Raw genomic sequence first — 16132 nt, 5'->3', positions numbered from 1 at the left:
AAACTACTCAAAACTCATCTGCTGAATGAGACCTCGGACCCATCTAGTTTACCAGTTTTTTTCTCATAGTGTCAACCAACTGTACAAGGAAGCTGACAACAGATGACCTTCAGAGGCAATCCACTGCCACCAAAGCCAATAGTTATTGATCCCTAAGACCTCCAGGAAATGGTCCAACCTTTTCTAAAGCTAGCTAAATTGATAGCCATCAGCAGGGGTGGGATTCAGCCGGTTCAGACCAGTTTGGGCGAACCAGGTGCTAATTTTACATCTGGTTTGCTGAACCGGTAGTTGCAAGGACTGGCTGGCCGCACCCACCCTGCCCCTCCCAGGAGTCTCCACCTGGCCCATTTTGGATGCCAGGTAAGTGCAGGGCCTGCACGGAGGCTCTGGGAGGGTAAAAAACAGGCCTCCCTGAAGTTCCGGAAGTCCAGAAATGGGCTCGTTTCTGACTTCTGGAGGGCTTCTGGAGGGCCGGGGGATGCCATTTTATCCTCCTGGAGGCTCGAGGAAAGCCTGCGTCACCGTGGTCCAGGAGGTGGAGTAGACCACGCCCATCATGGCCACACCCACCCAGCAACCGGACAGAGAACTGGCTACTAATTTTTTTTTAATCCCATCCCTGACCATCACCACATATCAAAGTAATGTGCAAAGGAACTTCTCCTTCATGAAAGCTTGGATGTTAAGGGAGAGAGAGAGAGAGAGAGAGAGAGAGAGGGAGAGAGGGAGAGAGGGAGAGAGAGAGAGAGAGAGAGATTCCATTGACTCCTTTATTTACACATTTTATTTTTTTTAATTAAAAAATAAAGGTTATCTTGATACAGTTCTTTGCAGCATCTGGGCAAAAAAAAATTGCACCCTTTAACAAGAATGTAGGAAACAAGATGGTTATCTAAACTTTGGCACACAGGACTGGAAAATAAAATGCAATCCCTCTCCTGCGTAATTTTCTTCTCAGGTTCAGGACTTGCTTCCCTGCAGGTACCCAGGATGGACGGTTCAGTGCTCCTCCCCTGCATTACTAAACAGGGGGAACAGTTCCCAGGTGGGAAATAGCCCTGGAGTAGAGGATTCTGGGAGTTGACGTCCGCAGGTCTGAAAAGTTGCCAAAGTTGGACACCCCAGGTCTACATTGTTAGAAATGGCCCAGGCAGGGGTGGGCTTCAAAAATTTCAGCAACAGGTTCTCTGCCAGGTGCTGGGTAGGTGTGGCCATAGTGGGTGTGGCCTAGCCAGCCTCCTGTGTTACAGGAGGGGGGGTACTTTCCCCTTTCTGGGAACTGGAAGCTTTCCTTGAGTCTCCAGGAGGGCAAAATCTGCCTCCCCTGGGCTCCGGAGGCCCTCTGGAGTCCAGAAACAGTCCAGTTTCCAGCCTTCTGGAACTTCCGGGCGGCCTGTTTCCCCCCCTTCCTGAGCCTCCACACGGGCACTCGCCTCGCATCCAAAACAGGCCACGTGGACACTCCTGGGAGGGGCAGGGGTGGGCGAGGCCAGCCAGGGTGGGATTTGGAGGTTCTCCAAACTGGCCATAACATTAGCTATGGGTTCTACTGAACCTGGACAAACCCAAAGCAGCCCACCCCCTAGGTCCAGGGCAGTGGTGGGATTCAAATAATTTACCAACCAGTTCTCTGCCCTAATGACCAGCTGGGTAGGCGGGGCTCGGTGATCATGTGGGCATGGCCAAGTCAATGCCACTCAGGTCGATGGGCACTTCGCCTTAGTTGTTACAATGGTAATAAGGGTTAACCGGAGAGGCAGTTTCTGTAAGCAGGGCAATAAAGATTAGGCTAGAAACAACACCAGAATGTTTCCTTCCTGCCTTCCTTACAGGATTAGCCCTGTAAAGTGGAAAAAAACAAAAGGAGATTTCTTCCAACAACCGGTTCTCTGAACTGCTTAGAAAGTTACCAACTGGTTCTCCCGAATAGGTGCGAACTGGCTGAATCCCACCACTGGTCCAGGGCCATCCACCAAGGGGTGAAGAACATCAACCTCAGTGACTGGATCAAAGGCCTGCTCTTAACTTATGTGTATCAGATGAGCAACCTGGTAAAGGAAATGCACCAACCAGGCAGTTGTGAGAGCCCTCTTGGTTCTTCTGACAATTCCAAGAATCCTCAGTCTGTTTCGCAGGTATTTCGTCTTTAAAAACTGGATTGCACCACAGCAGTGTATCTATTTGCTGGAAACTCATTACTCAGAACGATATAGTTAATTGAATAAGTGATGACATTTTCCAAGGAAGCCTGATTCTTATGCAAAGAGGGAGGCTTGTGAGAGTGGGCTGTTTCCAGGAACAACTACACTGACAAATTTCAGATCCAGTGAACTGGCCTGATCTTTGTTTCGTTCGTTTTGCAAAGAGATTTAAAAAATTATAATAATTCAGTAACTCCTGCCCTCACCAAAATTTTAATACAATTCTTGGCACAAAGGCATCAAAAATATTTGCAAACCCTTAACCTTGAGGGAACAAACATTTAAAAATACAAACGGTGAGTAGGAGCAAATAACATTTTCTTTTTTTAAAAAAAACAAGCTTTCAAATACCATTTTGATGCACGCTTTGGGTGCGTTGTTTAAAATGATTTCATGTCTTTTAAAATGGAAGAAGCGTACAAAGGAGATAGCAACAGAGGCTAAAGGGAACTCCTAAACTGCTCCTCCTTTATATAAACTGTCCAGAGGCGAGCACATAAAGGGTAAACTGGCTTTTGATTATGGCAGCTTATACTCCTAACAATTCATTGCACAGATACCCTGGGGGGAAAATACTATATGTTAGTGTTTTGCTTGCTCTTCTATTAACTTCCGCTTCATTTCCAGGGTAATACAATATTCCAGATGATTAAAGGGAAGACTTGTTTTAGAGGTCCAAGAATGTTCTCTGTACTAAAAGAAGCCATTAAATTTCCTGCACTGGCATTCTGCTGTATGCATTGACTCAGGGGTTCTCCAGAAGAAATGTGTCAGCCTGGCAGTGATCCAGTAGTGGAAGACTCTTGTGCAAGATCTTTTCAGGGTACACTTATGCCCGAGTGGATCCCTTCTCTGTCTCCAGTACCTCCACACAAGCCTTCTTCTACTAAGTTATATCCGGACCACAGTCTAGATCAGGGGTGTCAAACTCAAGGCTTGTGGGCCAGGGCCAGCTCGTGAGGTGGTTAGAGCTGGCTCACGAGGCTGTCGTGATCTAGCCATTACAATGAGGAAAGATCAGACCAGTGTGGCTTCGACTCGGTCTACCTAATGTGAAGAGGAAACATGCCAGCAATTTGGGGAATGGCGTCAAGCTGGCCACGGCCAACCAGTTGGCCACACCTACCCACAAGATCAACCACAACCGTGATGCGGCCCTCAATGAATTTGAGTTTGACACCTCTGTGTCAAATAGAGCATACAAGGGGACTGGAGATTGCTATTATGTCACCTCCCTCTTGTTATTGCCTTCCTAATCAGAAATGCAAGTTGAGTGAGTAGCAAAGTTGGGCTGGCCATATCCATTTGCCACTGATCATCCCCAGAGACTTAGAGCCTTGATGTGCTCCTCAAAATTCCAACCTCCGATGTTGATTCTGCTATGGAACCAGGGGTGGGTTCTGGCAGGCACTACTGCTGGTTCGCTTGTGTGCATGCTTCAAAATTAAAATTGCTCTGCACATGCGCAGAACTGAAAAACAAGATGGTGCCGGCGCCACCCTGGGAACCAGTTCAGGGGCGTGGCAGGCCTCAGTTGCTGCCCGTTCCAGTGATCCAGGCCGCCAAGCCACTATCAGTTTGGCTGAACTGGTCCGAACCGGTAGGAACCCACCACTGTATGGGACAATATAGTTTACTTACAGTGCAATGGGGACAAAGAGTAGCCAGTGCGGAGCTATGTGTATCAGCCATAGTTCTGGATTGCAACTTCAGCCTACTGAGTGGCTAAAACCAGCCCCTGATCATTGTTGATCAAATCAATATATTGGCTGTCAAGGCAGCTCTTCCTAGGATATTTGCTTCTTTCCTCTTTCCTGGTGGCTTAAATGATCTTTTAGGAAATTAGCTCACCTGAGACTCACAATCCAAGAATATAATTAATATTTTGCTTCACTGCCGCCAAGATCACTCTCTGGCCAGCATAATGGGGGGACCAGGGACATCCCCCTATTTTGAATGACCCCCTGAAAAATATTTTGCATTAGCACTTTTACAAAATGCAGTGGGAATCCTGTTCTCTCTGTCTTTGGTAGTTGCCCTTAGAATCCAATTTAAAGCATTCTGAATAATAATTATAATAATAATAACAACAACAACAACAACATCAGTTATGGCAAGATAAAGAACCAGTATCTTCAGCATGCTGAAGTCCTTAAAATGCTTCTCCTCGTGGAAACATGAGGAGTTGATTCGCTTGTGGTGTTTCGGAAGCGCCAATCTCTAAGCATGTAGTTTATTTGCAGAATTACTCAGATCCCAGGATATGTGTAGAGAAAGTGTATATTTGACCCTGGGAGTCAAGAAATCATCCTGGTTAACGTAGGATCTCCTCATCCAACCGTCGCTTATCACACTAATCGATTTCTTAAGGCACAAGGTGCGGGGAAATCCAGTTTATGCCTTGTCCCTTGAGGGGAGCTTTGAGTTGGCTCTTAAGTTGAGGTTGCCAGCCCTGGAGATGCCTCTGCTATGTGTTTAAGAGATCCGTCGGTATCTGAAGAGGAGCTCAAATGCTCCTTGGTCAACCCACAGTCTTCTTCTGCTTGGCTTTCCTTTGAGACCTCTGGCTGAGTTTGGTTGTTCAACTTTTCTTCTGCTTCGATTTCCTCTGAGGTGGGAATGGAATTCTTCTTTGGGCGGCCTTTGGGTTTTGTGGGGGCCTCCTGTCCTCCCTTCAGGACCTGGAATAAAAAATAATGAAGCTGTTATGACCATATAGAGCCATGGTGGCGCAGTGGTCAGAGTGCAGTACTGCAGGCTACTTCTGCTGACTGCTGGCTCACTGCAATTTGGCAGTTCAAATCTCACTAGGCTCAAGGTTGATTCAGCCTTCCATCCTTCTGAGGGGGGTAAAATGAGGACCCAGATTGTTGGGGATAATGTGCTTACTCTGTAAACCACTTACACAGGGCTGTAAAAGCACTATGAAGCCATATATGTGTAAGTGCTTTTGCTAGTGCTACATACACTCTGATTCTGTTGTCCAAGTTACAAAGAGGAGAATAGACTGATTTTTGCTTCTTTGTGTCATCTCCATCTTAAATTTATTTTGATCAATGCCCTACATTGATTGGCATTAAGAAACTCTCCCCCCCCCCCGCTCCGTTGTTAACATTTTGTGCATTTTTGCCTAATTTATACATTTGCCAAGCCATGTCCCCTAATTTATTACATGCTCGCCTGTTATTTTCACTGATTCATGCATTTTAGGCATTATTTTAATGCCTCTTTGTTTTTGGGCAGGAGCAACTCATGGCTAAATTCGGAGAAGAGTTTTAATATATGCTGTTTGAGAGGTGAGTCAGATATGCAATTAGAAGCAAGTAGAAAATATTTTTCCCATATCCTGAACACTAGTCATTGGTGCTCCAGGCAGCTTACTATTTTCCATTTATTGATTTATTCATCCTTCCCATTTCTATACCTCCCATCTCCGTCCCATCATGCCATCCCATCCAATTTTATCATTTGGAGACAACAAACAAAAACTAGAGTAAAAATCACTAGACATTTTTTAAAAACTAGAGGGGGGAAAAAATCACACCAGTGCACAAGACAAAACTTCATATGTAACCGGGCATGAATTAAATGTGTTATTGTTTTATGTTGTGGACAAAATAAAGATTTCTTTGTCAAAGGCTAAATATCCATAGGATAAAAACTGTAAAAATAGTCCTTGCGAAAAACCAAAAACTGATGAACCAATACACACAAATATTTGCAATACTCCGGTTTGTTGTTGCTAGTTGTGAAGTCGTGTCCAACCCATCACGATCCCATGGACAACGTTCCTCCAGGCCTTCCTGTCCTCTACCATCCACTGGAGTCCATTTAAGCTCACAGCTACCGCTTCAGTGACTCCATCCAGCCACCTCATTCTCTGTCGTCCCGTTCTTCTTTTGCCCTCAGTCGTTCCCAGCATGAGGCTCTTCTCCAGTTATTCCTTCCTTCTCATTAGGTGGCCAAAGTATTTGAGTTTCCTCTTCAGGATCTCAGGTTAAGATAACCTGATAACTCAGGTTATGGTTACAAAATTAAGATGGCACACTCAAAAACTCAATCCATTTTTTATGTGTGTTTTACCAAAAGAACTTCAATTGCACCATTTTGAGGTTTGTGGCCATTGTTTGACCATACCTTGTAAAGAATACTGGGGTCCTTTATGTTTTGTGGGGTGGATAGGCTTAAATTATTGTTTTAGAGACACCCTGAAATCAACGGATATGTTCCTCAGGGTCAGATCCATTCCTGTTGATGTCACTCAACTGACAGTCAATCTAACCATTAGTGCTCTTTCCAAATTCATTAAATGCTTACCATTTTTTTCCATTTCATCCTGCGATTTTGATACCAGGTTTTCACTTGGAGTTGAGTAAGGCCCAGTGATTGAGCAAGATCCAGCCTGGAAGAGAAACTATCCAGATTAATGAACCAAGAAGGCATCATCATTCATTGCCAAGACCTGATTACACTGCATCTTACTGAAAGGGAACAAATGGTTCATGCACTATTGTGTGGATCAAGAGACCGGCTGCTTAATCGGACGTGACTAATTATTAGAGAAGGCCAATGGCTGATGATCAAACAAGAGCAATGACCACAATATTGGTCATTGTAGGGTTTCTAAGCAAGATACACCAAACTCAATAGGAAGTTAGTTTAAGAAAGCAAACAAAGACCTGTGCTCTAAATTTGCTTTTTTTTAAAAAGCAAACATTTTGATTTGCTTAGGACTGTATTAACTGAACTGTTCTAAGTCTTGGATTTACTTCTCAGCAGGGATGCCTTGTACCCTTTCTACTAGTTCTGTTTTCAGATTACACAACGTCAATTGAGTTGTGCTGATTCGTAATTTCTTTTTTAAAAGAATGGTTTAATTAAGAATGACTCTGTAAAAATGGAATAGGTCGCTTCCTCTGGTTCAGAAGCTGCACTAGCAATAGCAACAGCGCTTAGACTTGTATACCACTTCACAGTGCTTCACAGCCTTCTCTAAGCGGTTTACAATGGCAGCATATTGCCCGCAACAATCTTGAGTCCTCATTTTACCCACCTCCGAAGGATGGAAAGCTGAGTCAACCTTGAGCCTGGTCAGATTCGAACTGCCAAATTGCAGGCAGCAGAAGAAGCCTGCAGTACTGCATTTTAATCACTGCACCACCAAGGCTCAGTGGATGCTATGGGGCATCCTGAGAACTGCAGAACTGGATGAAGCCAGAGTCCATCCTGAAGAGGATATCAGGAGTTTGAAATGATATTTGAAGCAACGAAAAGATATTTGTCACTTATTTTTCCCCTTAATTCCGGTCAACCTGTCAAAATTTTCAAAGACAGTCCTATTTTTTGATTTGAGCTGTTCTACTGGCTTCTGGGGGAAGGCAACTGAGGTCTGGGGTTTTTTTTTGTTGCTGTTATCTGCTGCAAGAAGCCATACAATCTGGTAGGTGAGATTGCCATTTTAAACATGTTTATCTCCATTAAAAAAAACCTTAGGGTAAAAATAGCAAAAAAAATGTTTTCCTGCTGGACCAATTGCAGTATTACAGTGCAACAGGAAGAAGCTGAGTTTAATGCAGAGATGTTATTAACTTCTTTTTTTATTTCCTTTGTCTTAATAGATTTTAGACTGTATTTGTTAAAAACCTATACCGTGTACGGGCTCTGGGAAGTCGGGGGGGGGGGGAAGGGAGGTGGGGGGTTAGAGGGGGGAGGGGGGATATATAGTATGTGTTAGATTTTAAAGTAATGCGACTGCACTTGTATACTGTTGCTCTTTAATTTCACTGTAAAAATAGGACAAGCTGAATATATTAATAGATAGTAGAAATACACCGAAGGGAGGAGTAGAGGGATAGAAGAAAGAGGGGTAGAGAGGGTGGGAGAGAGGATGGGAGGGAGGGTGAGAAGGAAGGGAGGGAGTGTACCGGGAGAGGGGAGTGGTAGAGGGGGAGGGGAAGTAGGGTAGAGGGGAATTTTGGAGGGAAGATGGAAAGTTGGAGGGGGGTGAAAGAAAGGGTGTATGGAGGGTCAAAGAGGTAGATTGGGTTTCTATTTTGGGGGGTATTGTTGACAAGAGGAATGGCTGTGTTTATTGTTTAATGTTATATGGCCCCGGTTATGCACAGTATATATGTGACTGTACGAAATGAAAATGGAAAATAAAAACACATTTACAAGTAAAAAAAACCTTAGGGTAAAAATAGCAAAAAAAATGTTTTCCTGCTGGACCAATTGCAGTATTACATGATATTATGAGCTGTGATGGTGCAGCAGTGGTTAGAGTTTAGTACTGCAGGCTACTTCTGCTACGTGACTGCAATTTGGCAGTTCGAAATCTCACCAGGCTCAGGGTTGACTCAGCCTTCCATCCTTCCAAGATCAGTAGAATGAGGACCCAAATTTTTGGGTGCAATATTCTGACTCTATAAACCACTTGGAGAGGGCTATAAAATATTGTAAAGCGGTATGTAATAAGTCTATTGCTATCCACCAAAAAAAGAAAAGAAAGCTGGATAGTAGCGGCCAAATTAAATGTAAACTTGGTGGACAAAGTAAAGTTATGCATTCACAAATTAGATGAGCTGCCTTAACAGGAAAAATGTTCATCCCAGTTGTGAGAAACTAGGGATTAAAACATATGATTTACTGCAGTGGTGAAATTCATTTTTTTTTTTTTTTACTACCGGTTCTATGGGCATAGATTGTTGGGCTTGGCAGGGGAAGGATACTGCAAAATCTCCATTCCTTCCCCACTCCAGGGGAAGGTTACTACAAAATCCCCATTCCCTCCCAATCAGCTGGGACTCAGGAGGCAGAGAACAGATGGGGGCGCGGCCAGCCAGAGGTGGTATTTACTGGTTCTCTGAACTACTCAAAATTTCCGCTACCGGTTCTCCAGAACCTGTCAGAACCTGCTGAATGTCACACTCACACACACACACACACACACACACACACACACACACCCCTGATCTACTGTCTCTTGAAGATCTGGCTAAGGGCAGCCAAGTAAGCATTTCTTTTTAGAGATAGGAAACTAGTGTGGCTGAGAAATGTTAAAGCAAGAAAAGTTATGGCAGAAGATTTTTAAAATTTTATTTTGCCAAAATAAAACTATTGGAATAGGATGTCCTGGCTGATCTATCGATGGTGGTAAAGAGCAAGTACTTTCTGCCTTTCCCTGCTTTTGACTGATTTTAAGCCCAACATGGTCTTCTCTAACCCATCAGATAGCAGAGGGCATTTCCCTAATATCAGAACTGTGTTGACTTAATCAACCTTCAGAGCTGGAACGTCAGAGTGAAGCTCATGAAACTCACTAAACAAAGGCGCTTGAATGAAACTTGCCGGTGCTGCTCGTGAGCTATGCCTTTTCCATGATTAATATTAGTGAACTGGAACACAAACGGTGCAGAGGAAAAATAAACAAACATGATGCACCTTGTCTTGTTTCATGCACCAGCAGTTGCATAACGAATGGTTGTGAATTAGTCTAAAATTTCCCAACCAATTTTTCTCTTGAGATGTCCTTCCCAGCGTAAACAATACGTTCCGTCCCTTGGTTGCAGTTGTAGAAGGGTGGCAAAAGCATTTGTACTTTGTTTGGAAACAAGTAGTGACGTATATAGGCTGAGTTCATACAATTTAGCATACTGGGTTAACAAAACACAGTGTAAGGCTCCTCACTTAATAGGCTACATCCAAACAAAGGCATCATATTATAGCTAAACTAGTTGGTTGAATACCCATGCTCCGCTACGGAACTATTTGATCGGGCTTGATAAATTTTGAACCTTAATGAGTAGTTATGATCGGCCTCTCCTCTCCCCTTTTCTCCCTCAGGCGTGCCCCACAGAGGCTTCTCCTATCTTATCCCCTTCTCTTCCTCAGGCTGGCTCTATAGAAGCCTCTCCTTCTCTCCCTTTCAGATGGGGAGGGGGAGTAGAATGTCTAAACTCCCAGCCTGCAGGATGAATGAGTCACCCACTGGCCACGCCCACACCCAAGTGGCAGTTGGAACAGAGCTCTTTTCAGGTGGGGAGGGGGAGTAGAACATCTAACTCCTTAGCATCAGAGCATTTTAATAATAATATAAGAAATACTAATGATCTGATGGTCATTTCAAAAAATCCTTTCTTAGTGAGCACCTAGAAGCCAAGAGGAATATACATGCCAAATTTCAAGTTTGTAGGCTTTATGGTTCTGGAGAGTTTGTGATGATGCGTGAGTGGTATTTCACTTTTATATAGAGAGATGTGATGACCCAGTTCATTCAACATGCTAAGACAATGGTGGGCTCCCATACCTTGATAAACAGAGACCATCAAACACATTCACTCTAATAGAACAAATTGGATAAACCCAACTGAAAAATCTTGTAAGAGATAGGATCATGGGAAGTTGCTAGGAATACAGTGGAGCTAGCATGGCTGGCAAAGTTAACAAGCCCACGTTCAAGACCCACGTGCTGCCATGGGACAAGGTGAGCTTTTGTCCTTCACTCCAGCTACTGCCAAGGACATGAAAAGGACTCCCTAACTGTCTGGGTAATGGTGATGTCACCGGCTAATCCTTTCAAACCAAAAGCACCTTGGTGCTTCTGACACAAATGCAATGGGATGGGAAGTCATTTACATTGAACTAGAAGAGGGTCTCAACCAGTTTGGCCAAGGAATCTAAAAACCTTTCAGCTCTTTGGGGCTTCATCAACCTAGCATTACAAGCAATGGCTAGAGATTGTGGTATATCGTCCACAACCGAAAGTACACCTTCAAACAGTATTTATTTTGTTTTTCAGCTATCCAGAGCTGCAGGGGACATAGAGAAGAAACAGTAGTGTCATCTATCAGAAGCTTACTATTCTTATTTTTAACTTCTCTATGAAGCAGAAAACCCCAGGCTGGTATGATTGTATGAATCTCCTAGGGCTCACCACAATTTTCTCCTTATCCATGAATGTTCATGCAATCCTTGTTTAAAGTCCCCTATGCTAGCAAACCCTAATCCTGTATCATAGGACAAGTGAGATTGATCAGGTTGGCATCTTCCAAATCTCCAAACCATAAACATTGCTCAGAAAATATTCTGAGAAATTGGATTACACAATGTATTCTCCCTTTTACTGTGGAAAGGAGAGGCCTGATGAGAAAGTGCCTGTGTCCTTTACTTATCAAATAAATACCCTGTCTTCCCCAAAATAAGACCTCCCTGGATAATAAGCCCAAACGGGCTTTTTAGTGCATACACTAAAATAAGCCCTCCCCTGAAAATAAGCCCTCCCTGAAAATATTAGCACACAGCAGCAGCCATGAGGTGACCATACTCGCCACCTCCTGCACCTCAAAAATAATAAGACCTCCCCAAAAATAAGTCCAAGTGCTTATTTCGGGGGTCAAAAGAAAATAAGAAAGACCCTGTCTTATTTTCGGGGAAACACAGTAGATAATAGATGGATTCCCAAGGTATCACCTATTATGGGCGAGTCTTCCCATTCATTAGGCAAAGGGAAAAGTATCAGATCAATCTTCTCGTGCCAGATAACACATGCCTATCATGGCTAGATTACCTGTAACCCTTTCGGATTGGTTGCTGGCTTGTGGAAAACTATTGATGGCTGCCTAGGAAACGGAAGCAACAAACACCAAGAGTGAGGCAAAAAACCACAAAATTGCCCTTGCTCATCGGGCTTAGTCATGTACGATGCCGAGCAATATTAACACCAGCCAATTCAGAGACCAGCAATAGCCTGAGAATATGATGAAAGGCGTGACCCGTCAAAACCGCACTCGACTAAGCCGCGCCCGATTAAACCGCGTCGCTGACGTCATCAACAGGGCGACAACAGCCAGCGTGGAGAAAGAAGGGCGCTTTAAATAGCGCTTTGAAAGCAAGCCGATTCAACTTAAGGTAAGGGTTAGGTTTAGGGTTAGCTTTAGGGTTAGGTTTAGGGTTAGGTTAAGGGTTAGGATTAGGTTTAGGGTTAGGTTAAGGGTTAGGTTTAGGGGGGTTAGGTTTAGGTTTAGGGGTTAATTTTAGGTTTAGGGTTTACAGCGTGCTTCTGTCTCCGCACTGTTGTCGCCCTGTTGATGACGTCAGCTACGCGGTTTAGTCGGACACGGTTTAGTCGAGCACGGTTTTGTGGTGGAACCGATCAAAGGGACCATGGCTTATAGGCTCTTGAGAATTACAAGGAACTTGGGAATTAGAGTTCAACAAGATCTAAAAAGAATGTACTTCTTCACCTATACTAGGGGTGTCAACCTTGCGTTGTCATGTCATCATCACATGATGAATCACACCTTTCCCCCCCTCCCCTCTTCGCTAAACTGGGGGTAGGCATGGCCAGGGTGTGACGCAGCTGGCCCACGGGCCACGAGTTTGACACCCCTGACCTAGAATGTTTAAGGCCAGGCAAAGATTCAGGGATAGTTGAACAAGCCACGGTGGCACAGTGGTTAGAGTGCAGTACTGCAGGCTAATTCTGCTGACTGCCAACTGACTGCAATTTGGCAGTTCGAATCTCACCAAGTTCAAGGTTGACTCAACCTTCCATCCTTCCGAGGTGGGTAAAACAAGGACCCAGGTTGTTGGGGGCAATAAGCTGACTCTGTAAACTGCTTAGAGAGGGCTGTTAAAGCACTGGGAAGCGGTATATAAGTCTAAGTGCTATTGCTAGTTAAGATATTGTCAGGGGCAAGCAACCCCACCTACGCAGGAAAGACTAAAGTTGACTATTTTATTATTGTCTACCTATATTACAAGAATCTCCTTGGGAGCAAGCAGATCAGGTTCCTGGAACTTCAGCAGAAGATCAGGCTTATGCTTCTTGTGGCTTTGCAAGGATTTAAGGTTAGTTTCCAGTTAATAGCAATAGCATTTCGACTTATACACTGCCCCATCACGCTTTTACAGCACTCTCTGGGTGGTTTACAATATCAACATATTGCCCCCAACAATCTGGGTCCTCATGTTACCGACCTTAGAAGTATGGAAGGCTGAGACAACCTTGTTGGACTGAACTTTTGACTGTGGACAGAGTTAGCCTGAAATACTGCAGTTTAGCCACTGAGCCACCAGGCATCTTAACCCCTCCTCCTTGCTAGCTGGGAGTTTCCCAATGGCAAACTATGGCACTACTATTATCTGTACAAACTGGATGAATTGCCTTCCTTCTTTGATACAGTTGATTCTTCTTTAAAACGAATTAAAATTATGCTCCGTTTAGAGAGCTCCCCTTCACCCCGGGCAATGGGTTAAATCCAGGGGTGGAAATCTACTTACCTCTGTTACTGGTTCGCAAATGTGAGCGCTCGCACGCACTACCTCCGCGCATGTGCAGGACCCACCCTCCATGCATGCGCAAAGTGTAAAAAATGGACGTGATGACGTCCAAGTGGGTTGGCAGAGCCTACTACCGAGCATGCCTGCAAAGGTAAGTGAACAACGAGGGGGAGGGAATCTGCTGTGCCACGTGACTTAGATTAGCTAGAAAGCAGGAAATCCTAGAAAGCTAGAAAGCAGGAAATCCTGCTACCGGTTCAGGTGAACCGATATTTCCAACAATCAGCTGTGACGTCACAGCTGATCCTTGGAAATATCGGTTCACCTGAACTGGTAGCATTTTTTACTACTAGTCCGAATCGGTAGCATTTCACCCCTGGTTAAACCCTTCCTGTCCTAAATTTCAGCACCCAGAACCCAATCTAGAACAAAACGTAGAAACAACTCTAGAACAAAACTCTAAAAAAAACCTAGAACACTTTTAATTCAATTGTCGAGTCCATTCATTCAGTCATTCATTCCGTGGTTCTTATTATGTAATGAATATTAAAACAATTCCCAGGCAGAGTTGGTTTCCTTCTCTAGCAACTCCTATTTGCTCTGCCCTGACTTCATATTTGCTCTCAGCTAGTGGAAATAATTTGATGCTGCCTTTCATAGGAAGCAAGCTTCTAAGTATCACTGCCCATAAATCCATCCTGGCAAGTATGCGCGTATCTAGCACACTCACAGCCTGGTATGTATTTTCCACTGATATGATCTATTCATGTAGCCTTTGATTCTAAGGGAAGGGTGCTTTGAAATTCGATCCGGTTATGTGTCCGAGCCTTCAGACAAGAGCAGACTCATCTTCACATGCTTAGAAGGCATCATGGTCCACTCAGCACCTGAACAGCTGAGAGCAGCAGGGCTAAGGGACCTCACTCTGTTGTGGCTGGAAAGATGGCCTCGTCTTCCATGCTTACTCGAGAAACAGACTTAAATCCCGCAGAGGATTTCCTTTCTGAAGTGGTGAGACGATGAGGTTCAAATGCTGCATGATCTTAGAAGATTAAAGCTAGGTCTTTTGTATTTTAAAGCATCTGCCTGGTTAGTCTTTTCTCCCCTCTGTAGCACATAAAATAGCCCAATTCTGTCCTTCAAGGCTGCTAAGCGTTGTTGTTAGGCAATAATTTTGTGTGGTTCGTTTTTATTTGGTCATTTTTATTGGTTTTCTATTTATTGGTCATTTTATTGATTGCATACTTATTGGTCGAGGATTGGAATAAAGTTCCGTCTCGCCATCCTTCAAGCGCATATCAGTATTCCTGCCAGTATACATTGCTCCGCTTGAATTAATCTAAAACTAGAACTTCCAAATGCCTTTTTTTCAAACAGTAAATGTGGAAGATATTCAGGAGTGGAATTCAGCTGGTTCGGACTGGTTTGAGTGAGCATTTGGCCCCGCCCACACACCCCTGCGCTTTCCTGTCCTATATTTCCCTGGTTTTTTTTAACCTTACTGATTTGCATGGCACAGTGGATTGCCGCGCATCAGCTGTTTTACTCACAGGCGCTGACGTAGAAGGTAAATTTTGAAACTTAATAAAGTCTTTTTTTTAAATGCTGCACGCAAAGCACGCACTCACTGAACCAGTTGTTAAAATAGTTGCATCCCACCACTGAAGATATCCCCCCACCTCCTTTAACCTGATAAAAATGGAAAAGAGACAAAAAGACCTTCTCCTTCTATGTTAGTTGTTCACTAATTGTTCACCCACATGTCTCATGGAGCTGGCTCTACCCATTAGGCATTTGGGGCAACCTTCACAGATAACAGAAATTAAAGGCTGCAGGCTCAGCTGCCTATCCAATCTCCTGCCTTTGAGAAGAGAGCTATATATGCAATTGGAATAAGAAAGACAGGATCCTGATCAGTGTTCATAGGAAGGTTTAAGACATCGATGGCCACCGTTTTGAACAGCCCCATGATTTGTGGATTACATGAGCATACAAGAAAGTTAAAGATCATTCTCATTTTGCAAACTCTGGCTCTTCTTTATGAGACTTTGAGGCAGGGGTGTCAAACTCGATTTCATTGAGGGCCACATCAGGGTTGTGTTTGACCTTTGGGGGCTGGGGTGGGCATGGCCAGCTCGACGTCACTCGTGTCAGGGGCGCCTGGTGGGGGGAATGCTCTGCAAGAGAAAACGGGCTCCTGAGCTCCATTTTCAGCTGTAACAGGCTCTTGCAGCCAACTGCCAGCAAAAATGGAGCTTGGGAGGGCTGTTTTTGCTGACAGAGGCACCATGGGCTGGTCCTTGGCTGTTTCCAAGGTGGCCCCATGGACCAGGTCTAAGCACCCTGCAGTACCCCTGGACCTTGAGTTTGACAACCCTGCTTTGAGGGGTAACTAACTCAAAATCATCAGTCAAGTACTGATAATACTTCTACATCTAGAGGGAAACTCCTACTTCTAGAGAGAAATGGGATAAATCCCTAGGAATAGTTGTTTCTAAGTGTTTCTCCACTTCCTTTTCCTCCAATTTTCTTAGATTTTGTACAGGGATTAAGGGATCTTTCATTTCTACAATCACGATTTAGTCTTCACCCAGCCACTATGTTGAATGATCTATCATAGTCAAAGCTCCATATTATAATAACAACTT

General features: G+C 44.1%; 1 protein-coding gene across 1 annotated transcript in view; it reads right to left on the bottom strand.

Annotated features, from left to right (window-relative positions):
- Nucleotides 1-3767: 3767 nt before the first annotated feature.
- BARX2 (BARX homeobox 2) overlaps nucleotides 3768-16132 on the bottom strand; it is a 51087-nt gene continuing 38722 nt past the window's right edge. Inside the window, 2 exon segments of the mRNA XM_032229831.1 lie at nucleotides 3768-4885; nucleotides 6522-6606. Of these exon segments, the coding sequence (XP_032085722.1) occupies nucleotides 4637-4885; nucleotides 6522-6606 (334 nt within the window). The 3' untranslated portion in view covers nucleotides 3768-4636.

The sequence above is a fragment of the Thamnophis elegans genome, chromosome 13, assembly GCF_009769535.1.
Source record: "Thamnophis elegans isolate rThaEle1 chromosome 13, rThaEle1.pri, whole genome shotgun sequence".
Taxonomy (NCBI): domain Eukaryota; kingdom Metazoa; phylum Chordata; class Lepidosauria; order Squamata; family Colubridae; genus Thamnophis; species Thamnophis elegans.
This window is presented reverse-complemented; position numbering and strand designations above follow the sequence as displayed.